At 34.9% G+C, this 21,875-nt stretch overlaps 1 protein-coding gene across 2 annotated transcripts in view; it reads left to right on the top strand.

Moving 5' to 3' along the window:
* LOC111147077 (kelch like family member 1) overlaps window positions 1-21,116 on the top strand; it is a 388,136-nt gene extending 367,020 nt beyond the window's left edge. For both annotated transcript variants that reach the window (XM_022502961.1, XM_022502960.1), the window contains 2 exons: window positions 13,981-14,152; window positions 20,386-21,116. In XM_022502961.1, the coding sequence (XP_022358669.1) occupies window positions 13,981-14,152; window positions 20,386-20,445 (232 nt within the window). In that variant the 3' untranslated portion in view covers window positions 20,446-21,116. The remainder of the gene's footprint in view (window positions 1-13,980; window positions 14,153-20,385) is intronic.
* The last annotated feature ends 759 nt before the right edge of the window (window positions 21,117-21,875 follow it).

Raw genomic sequence — 21,875 nt, 5'->3', positions numbered from 1 at the left:
TCAAGATATGGTTCAATATTTTTTTAAGATTTTTATTTATTTATTTGACAGACAGAGATCACAAGTAGGCAGAGAGGCAGGCAGAGAGAGAGAGGGGGAAGCAGGCTCCCCACCCAGCAGAGAGCCCAATGCGGGGCTTGATCCCAGGACCCTGGGATCATGACCTGAGCTAAAGGCAGAGGCTTTAACCCACTAAGCCACCTAGGTGCCCCATGGCTCAATATTTTTATCATCTTTAGATCTTGATAAAAATTAATAAAAGTTAGGATTTGCTGTCAGACATACTGCAATAATATTAATTTAACTAAACAGTTTTTTAAAGTTATCATAAAGATTAATACATAAGGTAAGAATAGAATTTTGGATTCTTTCATTTCTTTGTTCATCTTTTTTGTTTTGAAAAAAACAAGAGTTGTAGCAATTCTAAATAGTGAAAACAGATGACCAAGGAGAGACTTTTTATTTAAATCATGGGCCCTTATCCTAGGCCTTATATAGCATATTAATACATTCACTCATATTTCGATATATGTGAGATTCTAAATTTTCTACAAGACAGTAATTACTTGAACTGTTTAAAGTTAAAACATTAGATAGGGCCTTCTGAACTTTTTAGTAAGATACTTTCTTCTTCTCCTTCCTAAGATCTTACTGTTAGCAGTAGCCAAATGAGTATAGCATGCAAAGACTGACTAGTTTGCTGTTAATGTTATTTTTCTATTATTGTGCACATAGGATCTTTGCTATTTCTTTGATAGCAAATTATGTTCAAATTTCTTTCAGACACATATACAAGAGATGGAAAGCCCAGCAGCCTCTGTACATAGGGGCCCTGCTTTACAAGTGGATGCAAAAGCTATTAACTAACACTGCAGCTAAACTAATTTAGATGTGTGATTAGGTATTTGCTTTAATGGCTTATGAGGTTTATGAGGTATCTCTGAAGTGGTCAACCGGAGAGTGGGAATATCGGAATAATCTGCTGTCCTTGTCCTGCCTGGAAGGATGGCATCATGGCCATTCATCTGCATGCTTTGCAGGAAGGAGGAGGACAATTCTATGGAAAGGTAGATGTACACGAGTAGATGAAACATTATGTCCTGTATAGATGGAAGGATATCAACCCTGCTGGTCAACTGCAGAAGTCACTTTCATGTTGTGAGAGGCTATTTAATACACAATTTGGACTCACACGGCTGATAGTAGTTTTCTGTTATATTAGTGGAGGAAATGACTATATAATCGATTACTCCTTACTTCTGAACTGTTAAAAGGTATTTATTTTTTAAAATGAGTTTTAACTAGCATTCAGGCCTCCTGGGTATGCTCCATGTTCTATTGATTGACAATAATTTAAGTAATTTTTGAAGCTCTGCTGAGGAAACCACATCTGAGGAGTCAAAGAGCTGTGTGGCTTATCATGGCTTTCCCTGGGTCTGTCAGCAATTTGTTTTGCCTCTCCTCAACCTTGAAGACAGGAGGCAATAAATATGATCTAAGTCAAAGTAGGATTTTTCACATGCTTTCATGGAGAAATTAAACTAACCTGAAATTAAATTAACTTTTTAAAACATTTTTGTTTATATACACAAGGGATATTGGAAAGGGGTACAGAAATCTAGTTACCCCATCTTCTTTCCCAGTGTTTTTGTGCCCATTGTATATTTAAGAGAAGTATTAAGGAAGATTGGGAGAATATCAATAAATAAGTTTAAAAAACCTATCTTAAAAGTGAAGATGAAGCTCATAATCAGTGTAAGAATCACAAACACACAAACAATATTGAAAATGATTTTTTTTTTCCCTAACAGTACGCTGACTTTCCCCCCTCCATCACAGGATTGAAATTGATAGTCAACTCAAAACCATTTCACTTGTCTTGTGACCCTAACTAATGCGACCGCCGCAACTAAATCAAAACAGGGAACGTGTCCTTACAGAACATGTGGAAGATCCTGTGAGAGGAATCTATACTGATCAGAAAAATTTGTATGTTGAGACTGAATTTGAACTAAGAAATCCTGTCTTGGATGATTGCAGCCTGATAGTTAAATCATTTTGAAGTTTTCTTTCTTTTTTTTGTTTTTTTCTGAAGATTTATTTATTAGAGAGTGAGAGTGCATACATGCACGGAAGTGGGAGAGGGACAGACTGAAAGGGAGAGGGAAAGAATCTCAAGCAAACTCCCCATAGAGCATGAAGCCTGATACTGCACTTGATCCTAAAACCCTGAGATCAGGACCTGAGCCAAAATCAAGAGTTGGATGCTTAACTGACTAATCACCCAGGCACTCCATGAAGTTTTCTTTTCTTTTCTTTTTAACTTAGAAGTAGTGTTTGTTGATGTCATATAAAATCAGGAGAAAAAAATCATAAAAGAAAAGCAATTTCATCTGTAACTCATTGAAGTTTATTTATGTAAACTGATGTCAACATTTGATTCTTTTTCAATGTTTTAAAATATATTTACTAGTAAAGGTTAAATTACAGAAAAAAAAATCAGTCTATTTCTTTGTTCCTTTTTCCAACGGTACATTCAGGCTCTATGTGTCAGGAGTAGAGCATACAATGAATGCTTAAACACACTAAGTAAATCAATGGACAGATTAATGTACATGGTCTGACGGATTGTGGCTTCTGATCTTAAATTCTACCAGGACTTGTGGCTTTTTTTTTTTTTTTTTTTTTCTTTTTTGGACACAGGTTTGAATCAACAAGACTCAAACAGGTATTTCATTTATTTTTATAAACTTTAGATATAGTTGTTACTAACCATATGTAAGTCATATGGTTAATACGGATTTATAAATATGTTTCAATGTTTTCTTTAAATGCAGATATTTTTATATTTCTTTAAAGGCAGATAATATACTTCATGAAATTAGTTGTTACTGTTTAGATTATTTCTAACAATTCTAAAATCTTAGTGGGCTAAAATAACTTCATCATTGTTTCTTTTATGGTTGAAATCTTTCATGATTATGTGTTGACTGGGTACAGTTTGGGCTACTTTTCTACTCCACATAATATTGGCTGATGCTACCATATCATCTGGGTCTGGACAGGCTTAGTCCCTTTTCTGGAAGAGCTAACGATTGGGGCTGCCTCTCATCTGAGAGTTCAGCTGATGCTTCAGGCAGAGAACCATGGTTCCCTTGTGCTGGAATTTCCAGCATATAGTAGCTGGGATTCCAAGACAAAAAAGTCAAGAGAAGTGGGGTCAAGAGGGCAAATATTCAATACAATGAACCATCATGCCTCTGCTAACATCACTTGTTAAACTCACACTGGCCAATGTTGGTCACAGCAAGGTGAGAGTGTAATACTCAAAGGTATGACACTAAGAAGTGTGATTTATCAAGGGCCCCTAAAGTAACAATGAGCACAACTGTGCTTACATTTTAAAAGTAGTTTTCCATCCTGAACTCATGTATGTATGTATATATGTGTATAAACATACTTATTTTATTCTCATATTATAGCATATATATATATACACACACACACACGCACATATACATGTATTTTATTTTCATCTTATAGCTTTACTTGTTATCAGTTAAGTCTCTTTTCTTTAAAGATTTTATTTATTTATTTGGCAGAGAGAGAGAAAGAGGGATCACAAGTAGGCAGAGAGGCAGGCAGAGGGAGAGGGGGAAGCAGGCTCCCCGCTGGGCAGAGAGCCCGATGCGGGACTGGATCCCAGGACCCTAGGATCATGATCTGGGCCAAAGACAGAGGCTTAACCCACTAAGCCATCCAGACAACTCTTTATTTTTTTTTCTTTTTAAGGATTTTAGTTATTTATTTGACAGAGAGAAACACAGCAAGAAAGGGAACACAAGCAGAGAGAGTGAAAGGGAGAAGCAGGCTTCCCACCGAGCAGGCAGCCTGATGTGGGGCTCGATCCCAGGACCCTGGGATCATGACCTGAGCTGAAGGCAGACACTTAATGCCTGAGCCACCCAAGTGACCCTCAATTAACTCTTTAATCTGTTTAGTAAATCACTTGGCAAATATTATAAAATGCTCATCTCCTATTACTCTTTCCTTTGGGGCAGTTACTGAGGTCATGTAAGCTGACTCCTTTCTCTGCCTTTAAGGGAACCAGTTCTGCAGGTGTGCACTGCACCCAACTCCCTTTGTTAAAAGGCACTGCCATTGTGGGACCCTTGGTAGGTGGAAAACAGAAGCACCAAAAGCCACCAGCGCCTACACATCACAGTAAAGAATAAACAATTTCTAGGGCCTCTCTGGTTAGGCCCCTAGAAGCAGTAAGTCATGCAGATCTGTGGTGGGGCAAAAACTGAGCCCATGGATGAAGCAACTTATTAGGAAATTGATTGATTTCTTTCTATGTATGTTTTATTAAACCAACTCACTTCTATAAGAATTCCTAGAATTAGATTGTTTCAAATGAAGATAATTTTCATGTTCTAGTTTATTACATACAACTTTCTGAAAAATATCTAAATAATTGTGGTGATGTAGTGATTATCTTTATAAGTAATAATTGTAGTAAGACATGAAATATTTAGTAAAATTTACTGTGTTCTGGGTCATAAAATAAACCTCAACAATTTTCAAAAGCTTGAAATCTCATAGGGCATGTTCTCTGAACAACATGGAATTAAACTGGAAATAAATAACAGAAAAGATAAATTTTTACATGCTCAGCTGTTTGTTTTGTGGTTTTGTTTTAAGGTAAGTTCTATGCCCAGTGTGGGGCTTGAACTCACCACCCCAAGATCAACAGTTTCTTACTCTACCAAGTGAGCCAGCCAGGTGCCCCATGTCCAATTATTTGAAATTTAGGTGATATACTTTGAAACAAGATGTGATTCAAATCAGAAAATAATTTGAATTGAATGAAATGAAAATACATATCAAATTTCGTGGGATGTAGCTAAAGAAATTCCTTTCTAAAAATAATATGCCTTTTACTAAAGGTTTTTCCAAATGCTCACACTAAACTTGGTGTTTCCAGTCTCATTGCGAGTCTATAGGAAAAAAAAAAAAAGATACAGATTCATACTGTCACTAAAAGATGTCTCCCAGTGTTCCTAGATTCTTTTCAAGATCTTAGTAGGAATGTACATCTTTAAACTTCGTTTATACTGCACAATGCAAACTGTTAAGGAGCCATGCAATTACACAAAACTGTTTGAATTACTGGAAAAGCTCAGATTAAGAGACTACTGTATGTATCAAAGGTCACCAAGCCACTCCTGTGACATGTAACATGGATATGAAGTTTCAGCATTTCTAAAGAAATTCTTAAAGAGAAATTTATAGACTTAAGCACAGGCACTTAACAACTTAAAAGAGCTAAAAAGCTAAGATTTAAGTTTCAACCTCAAGTTATGAAAACTAGACCAAAAAACCTACCAAAACAGAAGGGAAATAATGATAGAAATATATTAATTAAATATAAGACAAACATGAAATAGGATTAAAAAGAAGTCTAATTTCTTTCTCTAAATATAATTGCAATAAAATTTATAAGCTAGTTGCCAGATTGTCAAGGAAAAAGAGAAAAATTACCTACCTAAAGGAAAAAGAAAAAAAAATCAGAAATATAAGTGGACATCACTATCATGTAACAATAAAAAGAGAATGTTTGAGTATATATGCCATTATTTGAATTTTTAGATGAAATGAACAAATTTATAGAAAAATAAAACCTTATATATATTATGAAGGAAAAAACAAGAGAAACAAAAGAGGCAGTTAAACTTATGAGCATAGATACAAATATCCAAAAGAAATATTAGCAAATCAAACCTAGATATAAATGAAAATGATAAAGTATCTCAACTACTTTGTGTTTATTCCAGAAATACAAGTTTGGTTTAGGATAGAACAATTAATCAGTGTAATTCAATATAGTCATAAAATAAATAAACATCTAAATAAATGCAAAGATGATAAAAATCCAACACCCACCATAATAAACAACTCTCACCAAACTTGGAAGAGAATTTAATAGAAAGATAGTCAAATATTGAAACCTATTGTTTTGAGATTTTCACTAGAGAAAAAAGTGACTGCTAATGCCACTTTTACTCAACATTTTAAAAGAATAACTACCCAGTGATAAAGTAATAAAGGGAAGAAAACTCATAATTAGAAAGGAATAAATAAAACTGTCAGTATTCAAGGTTACATGATAAATATCCAATGATAATCTAACCACAGTGTAATTAGAAACTATTTGATTTAAAAAGTGAATTAATGAGGTTGCTATATATAGTCAGTCAATATATGAAATTAATTATATTTCTACATGCAAGCAATAATAACAAAATGTATAAAAATTGTCATTAAAAAGTTAAAAAAAATACCTGGCAATCAATCTCACAAAATATATGTACTACCTCTAAATAGAAAATAAAACTTTGAGAAAAGTTTGAAAAAGTCTTAAGTAAATCGATGGGAATGCCATGTTCATGGAAGAGAAGACTAAACATTATAAAAACATGAATTGTACTCTAAAGTGATTTATGGGTTCACTGCAATCTCTACTGAATTGTAAATTCTTGTCCAGTGGGCACCTGGGTGGCTCAGTTGGTTAAGCAATTGCCTTCTGCTCAGGTCATGACCCTGCAGTCCCAGGATCAAGTCCCGCATCTGGCTCCGAGCTCCACGGGGAGTCTGCCTCTTCCTTTGATCTTCTCCCTTCTCATGCTCTCTCACTCTCTCTCTCACTCTTAAATAAAATCTTTGAAAAAAAAAAATTCTGTCCAGTGGGGATTGCGGATGTAAAGTTGAAAAGTTGATCCTGTAATTTAAATAAAAATGAAAAGGGCCCCAAATCCCAAGAAAACTTTGAAGAAGTAGTAGATATTACAAACAATTGTAAAGTTACTTTAAGGCACTGTGGCATTGGCCTAGTATAAACAAGTAGACAAAACAGATTTGTGTTCAGAAATAGGATCACACATACAAGGAATCCTGATTTATGGTAAAGGCAAAAAAGTGTATTTCATATGGAAAAAAAGTTAGTTTTAGCTCTTCTCTCATATCACACCAAAAATCAATTCAAGATGGATCTTAGAGGTAAATATGAAACAAGGCTTTTAGAATATAAAAGGGGCCTATCTTCAAAATTATAAGAATGTGAAAGATTACTTAAACTGGATCGGGAAAGAGTCATCCAGATAGAGAAATATTACTGTTAAAATGCCTTTTCTCAGGGGTGCCTGGCTGGCTCAGTTGGCAGAGCATGCAACTCTTGTCTCGAGGTTGTGAGTTTGAGCCCCATGTTGTATGTAGAGAGTACTTTAAAAATAAATAAACATTCCGGGGTGCCTGGGTGACTCAGTAGGTTAAAGCCTCTGCCTTTGGCTCAGGTCATGATTCCAGAGTCCTGGGATCAAGCCCTGAATCGGACTCTCTGCTCAACGGGGAGCCTGCTTCTCCCTCTCTCTCTGCCTGCCTCTCTGCCTGCTTGTGATCTCTCTCCCTCTGTCAAAGGAATAAAAAAAATCTAAAAAAAAAAAAAAAAAAAAATAAAAAGATAAATAAAATAAAATAGAAATAAAAAAATATTCCAACAGCATTTTTCAAAGAGCCAGAACAAACAAGCCTAAAATTTGTATGGAACCAGAAGAGACCAAGTTGCTAAGGAAATGTTGAAAAAGAAAAACAAAACTGGGGGCATCACATTGCCTGATTTCAAGCTTTACTACAGAGCTGTGATCACCGAGACAGCATGGTACTGGCACAAAAACAGACACATACACCAGTGGAAGAGAGTAGAGAGCCCAGATATGGACCTGCAACTCTATGGTCAAATAATCTTTGACAAAGCAGGAAAAAAGACAGTCTCTTCAATTAATGGTGCTGGGAAAATTGGACAGCTATGTGTAGCACCAGACACAAAGATAAACTCGAAATGGATAAAAGACCTGAATGTGAGGCAGGAATCTATCAAAATCCTAGAAGAGAACAGAGGCAGTAACCTATTTGACATCAGCCACAGCAACTTCTTTCAAGATATGTCTCCAAAGACAAAGGAAACAAAAGCTAAATTGAACTTTTGGGACTTAATCAAGATCAAAAGCTTCTGCACAGCAAAGGAAACAGTCAACAAAACAGACAACCCATGGGATGGGAAAAGATATTTGCAAATGACACTACAGACAAAGGGCTGATATCCAAGATCTATAAAGAACCCCTCAAACTCAACACACACAAAACAGATAATCATGTCAAAAAATAGGCAGAAGACATGAACAGATACTTCTCCAAAGAAGATACACAAATGGCTAATAGACACATGAAAAAATGTTCATCATCACTAGCCATCAGGGAGATTCAAATCAAAACCACATTGAGATACCACCTTACACCAGTTAGAATGGCTAAAATCAACAAGACATAAACAACAAGTGTTGAAGAGGATATGGAAAAAGGGAACCCTCTTACACTGTTGGTGGGAATGCAAGTTGGTGGAGCCACTTCGGAAAACAGCGTGGAGATTCCTTAAGAAATTAAAAATAGGGCGCCTGGGTGGCTCAGTGGGTTAAGCCGCTGCCTTCAGCTCAGGTCATGATCCCAGGGTCCTGGGATCAAGTCCTGCATCGGGCTCTTTGCTCAGCAGGGAGCCTGCTTCCCTCTCTCTCTTTCTCTGCCTGCCTCTCTACTTGTGATCTCTCACTCTGTCAAATAAATAAATAAAATCTTTAAAAAAAAAAAAAGAAAAAAATTAAAAATAGAGCTTCCTTATGATCCTGCCATTGCACTACTGGGGTATTTACCCCAAAGATACAGATGTAGTGAAAAGAAGGGCCATCTGTACCCCAATGTTTATAGCAGCAATGGCCACGGTCACCAAACTGTGGAAAGAACCAAGATGCCCTTTAACGGACAAATGGATAAGGAAGATGTGGTCCATATACACTATGGAGTATTATGCCTCCATCAGAAAGAATGAATACCCAACTTTTGTAGCAACATGGATGGGACTGGAAGAGATTATGCTGAGTGAAGTAAGTCAAGCAGAGAGAGTCAATTATCATATGGTTTCACTTATTTGTGGAGCATAACAAATAGCATGGAGGACAAGGGGAGTTAGAGAGGAGAAGGGAGTTGAGGGAAATTGGAAGGAGAGGTGAACCATGTAGCAACATGGACGGGACTGGAAGAGATTATGCTGAGTGAAATAAGTCAAGCAGAGAAAGTCAATTATCATATGGTTTCACTTACTTGTGGAGGATAAGGAATAACGGAGGATGTTGGGAGATGGAGAGGAGAAATGAGTTGGAGGAACTGGAGGGGGAGATAAACCATGAGAGACTGTGAAGTCTGAGAAACAAACTGAGGGTTTTTTTCTGGGGTGGGGGTTGGGTGAGCCTGGTGGTGGGTATTAAGGAGAGCACATATTGCATAGAGCACTGGGTATGGTGCATAAACAATGAATCTTGGAACACTGAAAAAAATAAAATAAAATTACAAAAAAAATTTTAAAATAAAAATAAATAAATAATCATTCCCAAAAGATAGCATGAAGAGTAAAAATTTATGCCAGGGAGTGGGAAAAATATTTGCAAAGTATATAACCAACAGAAGCTTTGTTTCTAATACATAAATCTAATACATCTAATACATCTTGGCAGAAGATTTGAACAAGACTCTTGAAAAGATGACTATTGGGGAAAATGCTTGATGTTATTAGGCATCAGAGAAATGAAAATTAAAATCACAATGTCATACCAGGACCTACTAGAAAGACTAAAATGAGAATAGTTAATACCAAATGTTGGAAAAGATGTAGAGCAACTGAAACTCTTACTACACTCATGGCAGGAGTGTAAATTGGCCCAAATTCTGTAATACCAATAGGTAGTATCTACTGCATTTCAAAATATGCATTCTCTTTGACCCAGAAATTCTATTCCTAAATACCCATTAGATATGCATATATGAAAATATCTGAGCAATGATGTTTATAGGAATAGTTTCACAGTTATTCTGGAGTTTTTCAAAATTCATTTTGTTAGAATTAATTTATTTTCCATTCCCATCACGTAAGCAGTCCTGAAGTTAAGGCATATCTCTTTTGATAATCTCAGGAAACCCGGTACATAGATATTGGTTTTCTTTACAGGAAAAACAAAATTTATTTCTGACCAGCATTATTGTTACTGTTAATTGCTTAATTCAAATTATTTATGAAAATCCAAACACAGATTGCATAATTTATTTACTAGAATTCTAAAAGCCACTCTTTCAGAGCTGTTCATCCATTTACACAGCATGGATCTCATCTTATTTCTCTGTTTTTGTTTTGTTTTGTTTTCTTTATTTTATTTTACAGGCAAACAAACCTGGCTACAAATCACTTCTATGTTGTTCAATTTGCTTTCTGGCTGAATATTGCTGGTACAAATTTAGGAAAATGAGTATGAATTCCATTTGTTCCCAAAGTAATGCCTGCATACTTAAAAACTGCTTCCCTTCAAATATTTTAAGATCAATATTTATCCTTACATAATGGGAAAAAAAAGGCTTAAAAAATTAATGGTACCTCAAAAATGGTACTTCGATAGGGATTTTCAATGAGACACTAAGTTTTATTCTGTGACTCTCATATGCCTTCAGCAAGTTTCCATTTTACAGCCAATTTTAGCCCCTACATATTGGTGGTTCTCTTGCCTAAGGGCTATAAACCTTAATAGAGTCCCTGATACACAGCTCACACCCTGCCCAGTAAGGCCAAGGTGAGATGTCGGAGAAGCAGACAGTCTAAATACAAAAAGACAGCTACTCTACTTCCCCCACTGCCCCCAATGCCTTGTTCTTTTAAATAAATAAAGAACCAGAGGAAAAAATAATATTTCGGACCAAGTTTCATCAAAAATGTTAACTGACAATGACAGAGTTCACTGCTAATTGTTTGGGAAACGGTTATACATCTGGGGATCTTCTCCTTAGGTTAAAAAAAAAGCTGTTAATTTCATTTATGCGGGTAACAACTTTGTATATCTCCAGACTGAGAGGTGAATCCATTGAGTTCTGAATATAGAAAAATCAATTTAGAGTCATTAATGTGAAAACAAGGAAAACCACTAGTAGGTAACTTTGTATTTCTGTAATTATTCCTCAGTATCTAGGAGAGAGTGTGTGTATGGGTGGGGACGAGGTAGACTGTTTTTGTTTTGGTTTCATATTTTGGGTTGCAATATACACATTTAAATTTAAATTTAAATTTTCACCATTTCCATATGAATTAAAAGTTTGTTATTATAAGGAAAACACATATTACTTAGATTTAAAGACAGTCACATCTAAATCAAAGATCTGGATTTTCCAGAATGCATTAAATTTTTAAAGTTCTCTTCAGGAATTTTGTAAAATATGTATAAAAAAAGAGGTATCTATTTCTAAATGTAAGATATTATTTCTAAATGTGCACCTAAATATAGAACATACTAGTGTTTTCTTATTTTCCCCTGGAATATGAGAATTTGAGAATTGTTCTATATTTGAGTTTCACCTGAAATTTCGTAAGTCTTCAGAAATTCATTTATTATTGCTTCATGCACTAGTGTTGGCTATTTTCTCAGTTCTCCCACCTTTCTGCAAAGTGATAAAGTCAGCTTTGCAGACAATAGCTGAAAAAACTCTATAGAACTGGATAGCAATTAAATGCAGGATAAAATATGACTTCAGGAAAAGCTATGTAAGTGAAGTTATTGTGACAAAAGCCAGCCTGGATTTTACTGAAGAATGAATGAAGTGTAAAGAACGTTTGCTTTGCCCTGAAATTAAAGTACACTATACATTCTTACTTTTAAAGTTATTTTTACTGCAGATCTTTTCTGACAAACAAAAAAGTGAACAATAGAATAAACTTCCCTGTACTCATTACCCAGCTTCAACTAGGATCACCAGTGTGTCATTCATGTTTTACCCATTTCCCTTCTCTCTCTTTTTTTTTTTTTTGAAGTATTTCAAAGAAATTCTGAAACATATCATTTTAGCTTAAAATATTTCTGATTTCATCCCAGAAACAACCAACCAAAAATCATCAGGACTTTTTTTTTTCTTTTATTAACCTAACAATAATCAGAACTAATAAGAACTTCAGTAATTCCTTTTGAAAAACTAATGCCCAGGGTATATTAAAATTTTCAAACATCCTTTAATGGTTGGTCTATTTGAATTGGGATCCATAAGATCCACTTATTTTTTTGTTCTGTTTAATCACAATCCATTTTGAATAACGACTTCTTGCTAATTATCTATTCATTATTACTGGGGGTTTTGTTTGCTTGTTTCACTATTGACTCGGAGAATTTAGTCAGTTATCCTATAAAACATTACACTCTCTGGATTCTCCTGTTTGATTCCTTGGGGTGTCTTCTTTCCTTCTCCTCCTCTTCTGATGCCTCTTCTACCTCCTCCTCTTTCTTTTGTCCTTATTTTAAAAACTCTTTTATATTTCAAAATGTTCATGATAAGTTGTCTTTTCTTCATGGTAAGTTTAAATAAAAGTTTTAATGGCATAGACTATGTTTGTGTGTGTCTATACGTGCCTGTGTTTGAGATGTTTCACATTTATTAACTATAGCATGTAAAATTACATTTTTAATTGCTAGACAGCATATGGTTCGTGGTAGCCCTGGTTTTACAGGCATTCAACCAATTTCTCATTTCACATAGATTATCTTGGCTGTCACAACCTCTCCCACAGCTCTGTGTAAATGCATGTAACACCTTGGATAATGTGACTATAGAGAAATATAAATTTCCGATCCTTGGGGTCCTCCCTGGCCATTCTTTTGTAACAAACTTCTTTATTTTCAATAAACATGTGGTGGCTTTTTGTTTTTGTTTTCTGCTTTTTTGTGTTTGTTTCTTTTTTTAGGAGTCTGTGGTTTGAAAGTTTCAATTGGTGAAACACAAGATTGGAGTAGAAAAACAAACTAAAAATATATTTATTGTGTCTGTTAAAACAAACAAACAAACAAACAAAACCCAACTTTCACCCAGCCTTCTTTTATATTTACTCTGCTGGGCTCTTACTAGCTTTTTCATTTCTGTATCTGACCTTGAAGGTGCAGGTTAAAGGCAAAGAATTGGTTTAATCATTTATTCTTAGCTGAAATAAAGTACATTCACGAAAGTATTTTTCAGGTTTTGCCACTCAAAATACAAAATATCCGTATGTAAGGCATGGTAGTCAGACTTTCTGGAAATTAAATTATCTTTGGTTTAAATTCAGTAATAATGATTTTGGCCCCCTGCTTCAATCTCTTGATACAACAATCTCTCCCTTACCATGAATCCAAAATAATGCCACTAAAGCACAGTTCTGTTCACACTGTAATTATTTTTCCCAAGTTTTTCTATTAGAACACAAAACACCTTCCTACCTATCACATGAACCATAAGCTGATCAGAAACCACCCTTTCAGGCACTCTGCTCCTTCTTTGATCCCTGAATTTAGCCACCCTGCACGCCTGCTTCCCTTAAAACTGGCCATGCATTCTTATTAACACATCAGGGTTTTTTTGCATGAATGTCTCCTTTTCTTTCTAGCAAATTTAGCTACACCTTTAGACCTGACTTAAAAGGGACTTTAATTGTGGAGAATTCCATAATCCTCTCAGATTTTTAACCATTACTTGTGTTTCATTATCATAGCACTTATATTTGCTTTACAGAACCTCATCCTGCAGTGCAAAAGAGTTATTTACATATCAGCCTTCCTTGTGGAAAGAAATCATGATGTTTATTCTTGTTAAGTATCTGGGCATCCACCTAAGAGTCTAGGTATATGTTTAAAATACCTTAAAATTTAGAAAGCCAGACGTTGTGGATATTAACTCTTAAACATATGCTCAAATGACTGAGCTTCTAAAAAAAAGGTAGTTTTGTTTCTCATGGTGTGCTTTTGAAAGAGTACTATTCATATAGTAAAAACTGAATGTGATTAGAATATGCTATGTCCTATTATCCTTACATTTTAGATATGATCCCAAAACAGACACATGGACCATGGTGGCTCCTTTGAGTATGCCCAGAGATGCTGTTGGAGTCTGTCTCCTTGGTGACAGATTATATGCTGTTGGTGGCTATGATGGGCAGACATACCTCAACACCATGGAATCCTATGATCCACAAACAAATGAGTGGACACAGGTAAGACTGTTGCCAGCATAATTTACTTCAAATACAAAAACTTACTTCATTTACTTCCTTCTAAATTTCCTTGAGCCCAAAGTGATTGATTTAGTTCATTTTCATGTTCATTTTGTAAAAAGTTCACTAACCCACATTTATGTGTACTTTTATGTATTCTCTACTTTAATGAAATTCATATTAAAAGGTGACATTCCCGTCTTGATGGGATTTCCACTTTATTATAAGTAATAACAGACAGGAACTGAATTTTAATTAGCTGAAACAAACAGAAAACAAAGAGGAATATATTGATTCACAAAAACCTAACTTTAGAATATCTGGTCTTAGAGATAACTGGAATAAGATGGAAAGCTACAGAAATCAACTTTCTGCCTCCTATATTTGCTTGACAATCTTTAGGTCCTATCAGGTCCCCTTTTCATCTACCACAGAGAGAATTTTCCATGGAGTGGAGCTGCTGGAATCTCCAAGTAGTAATCCTCACAGCCATAAACAGAAAACAAAAACAGAACAGCAAAGGGCTCTAAATGATCTGTCATGTAGAAAGTGCTCACCCCCAGACAATCACTTTGGCTGGGAAGATGGAGTAACATATTTGGCTGATCTTACGCAGGGTGTTATCTCTTGATATATAGTACATTGTAGTTAGAGACTCGGGATCATGCTTAGAATTAGGCAGCTCCCGTTCTGGTTACACAACTAGAAGATTTGTGTTGCATGTGTGGGTGCCGGGGGGAAATAAGTGCTGTACAACTTAATTATAATGGAAAACAGCTTATTCTGTGTAGCTACTGTGACCTTGCTTGTAATGGAGGGAAGGGATATATTCTCAGACTTGTGTCCCTACATTCAATTTCTCCCTATTTTCCTCCTTTCTTTTCCAAGTGTCTCAATATTTCTATTATTCCTCCCCTTTATCAGAAACCTAAAAGCAAGATACCATTCCAGCAAACAAATCATTTCCATTAGTGGGTGCACTGAGATTCCAAAGCCTTATTTAGTTGAAGCAGATTAGGAACCTCATCTCATAATATTCCTCAGTGGATGAAGGGTTCTATTTGCTATTGGGGTGGAGGGTGGTCCACAGAAATTGACTAAAGTTTAATGTTTAGAACTTGAACACTGATTGAAGTATATTTCTTTTAAAATATATTGACTTTTAAAGACACAGTAGTTCCTAGATTCTGTAGCTTGATGATGTATGTTCAACCACAATATTGAGATAGGCTGACTCTGAAGTACAAAACTAAATTCCTAATGTCCAGACAAAAGTGCCTGCCTTATGAATCTTACCCTTCTCTAAGAAAAAAACTCTCTGATTTCAATGTAAATAGATGAATTTGGCTAAAAGGAAAAATGAAGGCAGAATGAACAAGATAAGGGAAAGTATTTGGAGAACTAAGTCATGTGATTTTCTATGTTTTACTTTAACTGTAAGAGAAGATGCGTTCATCATCCAAAGAGCAGCAGCAAATATAAAAGAAGATTGTAATCATCACACTGATATTTTAGAAGATATGTTTAACCTCTTCTCTTTCTGGGTCCTTAGTATTTACAGAGAAATATGGCATGGATTAATGATTCTTGATTTGCTAATGAAATGTGCCAGTTCAATGACATATATTTAAAGTATATCACTTTTACAAATGAACATTAAATAAAGGAAGTTTATGGGCATATCAGTGATAGAATATAGTCTTCATTACATATAATAATGAGCCTTTATGCTTATCACTCTTCTAAAATTGAAATCAAAATAATGTATGTAGTAATAATAGGTAAAAACTTCCTGAAGAACATTTTCCCTCATTTTATTTTATTGTGCTTTTCTGGATCATATAATATCTTTTAAATAATAAGGTGGTATTTAAAATGTTTTATAACAACTCTAAGTACAATAAACATTAATTTTAAGCTCTTAAATTATTTTATGATTTTACCTCCATATATTTTCATTATTTATATTTTCTAGAGTCCATCAGCAGACCCACACAAAATACCTTTGAAGATTTTCAGGATTCTAGGTCCCTAGGGAAAAAAATCCCATATGGCCAGATAATGCCTGTCACTTTCCCTCCATTTACCCCATAAACAGACAAAACCAAAAGGTTATCCTATTTATCACTGGCATCCCCAAATGACTGAGCATGAGAATAAAATAAACTATATTAAATATCCAAGAATGTATATCTGCAAGACTTCCCAGATCTGGGAGCAATTGCCAGATTCATGTCTTAGATAGTTTTACTGAGAACACATGCATACATGTATACATGGGCGTGTATGTATTTTTATAAATAAATTTGCCTTTGACATTTAACACTGGGTTTATTTTTTTTATTTTAGTTGAAAAAAAAAACAAAACAATATGCCTGCTTCAAAACATAAGAAAAGACCTTTATTCCATTCCTCCTGGTCTGGGTAAAACCACCCTTTCATATGTTTTCTTAGTCCATTGTCACAGTCCTGTCAGGCTGCATCCACTTGCAGTGGTGTGTGATTTACTATCATCTCCCCATAGACTAGCTTAGCTGTTGGCATGGGGTAAGAAAAAATGTGAATATTTCTTAAAGAAAGCTGAGCATTACTCTTGCAACTCAATTTGCGCTGCTGTGCATGGGTTATACTTATTTGCACGCAGTAGATATGTACGGTCATATCCTCTTATCAGCAGTTTTGCTTTCCATGGTTTCAGTTGACAGTGGTCTACTACAGTCTGGAGGCAGTTATCCCTCCTTCTGATGTGCTGTCAGCAGGTCAGTAGTAGTCTAATGCTATGTCACAATGCTGACATCATCTCATTTCATCTCATTATGGAAGCGTTTTCCCATGTCACATCACACAAGAAAAAGGGTTAGTACAGCAGAGTAAGAAATTTGGAGAAAGATAGAATGCATTCCCAAAACTTTTATTACAATATATTGTTATAAATATTCTATGTTATTATTATTATTATTGTTAATCTCCTATGGTACTCGATTTGTAAATTAAACTTTACCATAGGGTATGTATGTATAGGGAAAAACAGTATATAATAGTTTTGGTATGATCCATGGTTTCAGGGATCCCCTAGGAGTCTTGGAACATGTCCCCCTTCAAGGAGGGGCTACTATAGAAGATATTGAGAATAAGTTCTAGGGGAGCCTGGTGCAATATCTATATTCTCCGTTTTGTTTGTTTGTTTTATTTTTTTCCAGTTGGTTCTGTGGCCAACATTTTTAGGGTGTCATTCTAAGGCTGAAGGTATAACTTTGGAGGGACAGCATGGCAGATTTTCTAAAAGTATGTATTAAATAAGATTAAGTTAGAACAAGGGGAAGAAGAGGAAAAGCTCTCTTAAATATTTAAAATGTGATTATGTAGAATATATCAAATGCTCAAAATAACATGATAAATTCTGTGGTAAGGGAAATACTTAGCACTATGATAGAAACTAAGTGTGTTGGGTTGAGAAATATTTGCTCAAGGAATGACAAGTAGAATGAGGCCTAATGGGTGGGTAATAGTTAAGCAGGTGAAAATATAGGGAGTGGTTTAAGAAACAAAATTTATAAAGAACTGCAGGAAGAACACATAACATGCAAAAAATAAAGAGGTGAGAAAGGAGTTTGGAGACATCAACAGTGTCTATGTGATGCACGGCCTGAAGCCATGTGATGGAATCATGACTTAACTGTAAGGCTGAGTGGAAGTTAGTGAAGCTTTTAAGGAGGGAAAGTAAATAATCAGAATTGCATTTTAAAATGATTGTACTTGATGGGATGTGAAAAATCATTAGGAACAAGCAAGATTAGAGTCAGAGAAATCCATTAGGATATTTTAACCAATCCACAGTGGAGCTGGAAAACTTTTCTCTTCTCCCTTCGAGGTTATTTGGTTGGCCTAATAATTAAACTGATACAAGACACATTAACAGAAGAAAACTGTAGTTTTGTATGTATGGGAAGCCCATAAAAATAGGAGAGTCAAAAAGTGGCCAAAGCAGGAAGCTTTATAACTTTTAGACAAAATGATAAATTTGTGACAAACTGTCAAACCAAGGATTTGAGCTTGTGGTAGTGAATTGCTGAAGCAGTAACAAGCTTTATTTATATAGCTTTTTGGCCCTAAATCTCTATCTCTGGTGATAACGATGACTTCTACCCTCCGGGTACAGGGAAGTTGCCTTTCACACTGCAGATTTATCTCCTGCTTTCGTGGGACCAAGGGGCAGAGAGTCCCTCCTGTACCAGACATCTATGAAGTACATTGAATTCAAAATAATCAATATGCCAAATTTGCATATCATGGGGTAGCATATTCTGCAACCCTTCACACTCAAGGTAGAATTGTAATGTGAACCAGGCTGAAGACCACTGGAATTTGTATAATCATGTTGGATGGAGAGAGACTGTAGGACTTGATGAGTATTCAGATGTGAGGTTGATGAGGTAAAACTAAAGGTCATGGATGTATCCAGGTTTCTGTCTTGAGCAACTGAATAGAGAGTGTGTCATTACCTGACACCAGAAACACAGGAAGAATAGCACATTTTTGGGAAAAAGCACAGAGATTGATTTTTACAAACACACACATGCGTGTTTAGAGATGCAGATGTAGATGTAGAAACAAAGTAAAGCTATTCATTCTATACTTTGTCTGGAAACTATGTATAGGATTTCTCAGTATTGAATGAACATCAGAGGGTATTTGGAAAGGTTTTCAAAAATACAACTACCTGATATTCCTCCCATTTCTGTAATGGTGGGCATTGAGAGCATATACTTTGTAGAAAATCTTTAAGTGACTCTGATGTGAAACAATACTTAAAAATTATTGGAAATGAAAAGATAGATGATGAAAAATGTATACATTTTGTAGTCACATAAACTTCAGTTTGGGCTCATTGATTTATATATAGTCTCCTGACATTCTGTTCACATACCTGCCGTGCAAAGATAACAATACATGATGAGATTAGAAAGGTGATGCGGTGATCCATAAAAATTATCCTTTTTTTTTTAAAGATTTTATTTATTTATTTGACAGAGAGAGCTCACAAGTAGGCAGAGAGGCAGGCAGAGAGAGAAGAAGGGAAGCAGGCTCCCTGCTGAGCACAGAGCCCGATGCGGGACTCGATCCCAGGAACCTGAGATCATGACCTGAGCCGAAGGCAGCGGCTTAACCCACTGAGCCACCCAGTCGCCCCATAAAAATTATTCTTAACACAAATGAGTAAAAATAGATTATATGGGAAGTTTCTGTTTGTTTTTTTTTTACCCTGCAAAAGGATGTCAGTTAACAGTAAGTATGTTTAGAAGAACTGTAGATATGATGGTAATTTTCATATTTAGGGAGTGAGACCATATCCTTTCGTAATCAATAAGATAATGCATGTGATGTGAGGTTATTTTGCTCTTGGCTGTTTTATTTCTTACATTTTATTCCTTTCTTTACAGCTTGGAATAATATCCTGTAATTTCTACCCTGCTCTGATATTTTAGGTGCATAAATTATTCTTAGAAAACTGTTATAAAAATCATTCACATCAAAATGCTCAAGTTATTAAAATCTTGGCTTATCCTCATGGAATAAATTTTTATTACAAACTGTAAAAATTATTGTTTTAATATATTTCTAGCCAATTTCATATTCACGAATTACTAAAAAAATCTCAATTCTCATCGCAATGATTATCATAAGGAGGAATTTTTTAAATAAGCACTACAGCAATTGTCAATTATGGTCTATTTATGACAAATATTGAAGTTACTTCATTGTATGGCTCTGTTTAGGATGAATGAATAACACATTTCAGTATAATATCCGGGGAAATAAGTTCAAAATGATTTCAATAAGTGTAATAGCTGTTTCATCCAAAATATACTCCAAAATACCACGATGAAATATCATCACAAATGTGTCCATGTATGCCCAGATATAAATCTTTGCTGGAAACTTTTCTATAGCACCTTTGTGTCACTAAAAGTCATTAAATACTTTACTACTTGTATTAAAAATTCCAAAAGTGAATGCAAGTTTTAACAGTTTCAATATGCAAATTATTGCTCTTTTGTAAAACCCATTTTCAATGTTTCCATTTTTATTTTACTACTTGTGACTAAATTGGGAAAATATAAGCACATGTATTTATGATTTTCACACATATGAATGTTTTAAATATATTACAACTGTATGCTTTCCTATGACAGTAAAATTTGTCTTAAATTGTGTTTCATCTTTTTCAACAGATGGCTTCTTTGAATATTGGGAGAGCAGGTGCCTGTGTGGTAGTCATCAAGCAACCTTGACTTATTTTTATTTGGAGAGATTTTATTTGCTGGAGTGGTTATTTTTATATCAGAAGGCAAGAATGAGAACTTCCTGAGGTGAAAATTCTTCAAGAACAAGGATTTCTGTAGATTTACCTACTGATGTCAAAAGAGGTAGAAGATCAAAGAGAATTATAGGAATCGAAATAAACATCAAACTGCTATGGGAAAAATGTCTGGCCGTATATTAGTTAGTTCAGGAATGGTTATTGGTAATTTGTTTTGTATTATAGCATACAATAACTAAAGTTACCAAAGGCTTGTTTTTCTTGAGCAATTAAGAGGAGAGATCCATTTGTGACATGGATAATTTCATGACTACAACTCCTTCAATTGTTTTATAGTTTGTGGCAATGTCAAAGAGGTCGAAGACATGATATTTCATCTGACAGAATCTGATTGGTTTACTATTTCCTAATCAGATGTGGTCATTCTAGGAGGCAGAATGATGTTTTATTAAAACAAACACGCTTCTTCCTCATTTTCTCAACTATGAGGACAATTAGAGAAATAGATTCATGCCTGTCTCTTGCATTCAGAAAACAAACTGCTCTGCTAATCAAAGCTGCACATTTCATCAGAGAGGATGGTTGAATTTTATTGCAACCATATTAGCAATCTGAAGCTGGCGAACACAAAGGATTGTTTTCATTAGGCTTACCACATTGCTTTGCTTTTTGAACATACTGAGCCAAAGAATCAGTACAATTATGGGCTTTTGCCTTATGTTGAGTTCAGTGTAAGCATGGAAGCTAGTTATTCTGAATGTTATATATATCCGCTGCATGTTAAAGTCCCTTAGAAATTTGTTCATAAAAAAAAAAAATGTTAGAATTTTGAAAGCGAAATCTATGATCCGTTCATTGGGAGTGTTAATGATCATCATTAGAAGGAAGGCAGACTTCAGATTCTCATTTCCCACTCTTCAAACTTGTTACATTGATATGCACATTATTTTATGCCAAATGTTTGTAATTGTTTAAAGCATAAAGTGGAAACATTATATAATGTCCTTAATAGATTCATGTAAATTTTAAATATAATTAATAAATGATAGAACATTTGCTTTTATCACTGTATCGTTCTTCAATAAATTTTAATTCAAATCTGAGTACTGAGGTGTGTACACTGAGGTGTACCGCACAGATAGGTCATTTTTATTGCTTGACTGTTCCTAAAAATTCAAGGAGATATATCTCTCTCAAAATGTGTATTTCCTCCCAAATATTACACTGGCACTGAATGCAGTCTTTAATTATTGCTTTCTTCTGTAAGTCATTTGAGGCAGTTAGCAATAATGCTTACAAAACACACATCCCAAAATGAGTGCTTATAATTGTGCAAGAGCTAGAAAAGACAAGAAAATTCCTCTTTGAGTCAATGTAAACCATGGAACTGATTTTTACTGT

Source organism: Enhydra lutris, unplaced genomic scaffold, assembly GCF_002288905.1.
Source record: "Enhydra lutris kenyoni isolate GAN:26980312 unplaced genomic scaffold, ASM228890v2 scaffoldscaffold15, whole genome shotgun sequence".
Taxonomy (NCBI): Eukaryota; Metazoa; Chordata; class Mammalia; order Carnivora; family Mustelidae; genus Enhydra; species Enhydra lutris.
Note: the sequence above shows the minus strand (reverse complement) of the source record. Positions and strands in the feature narration are given on the sequence as shown.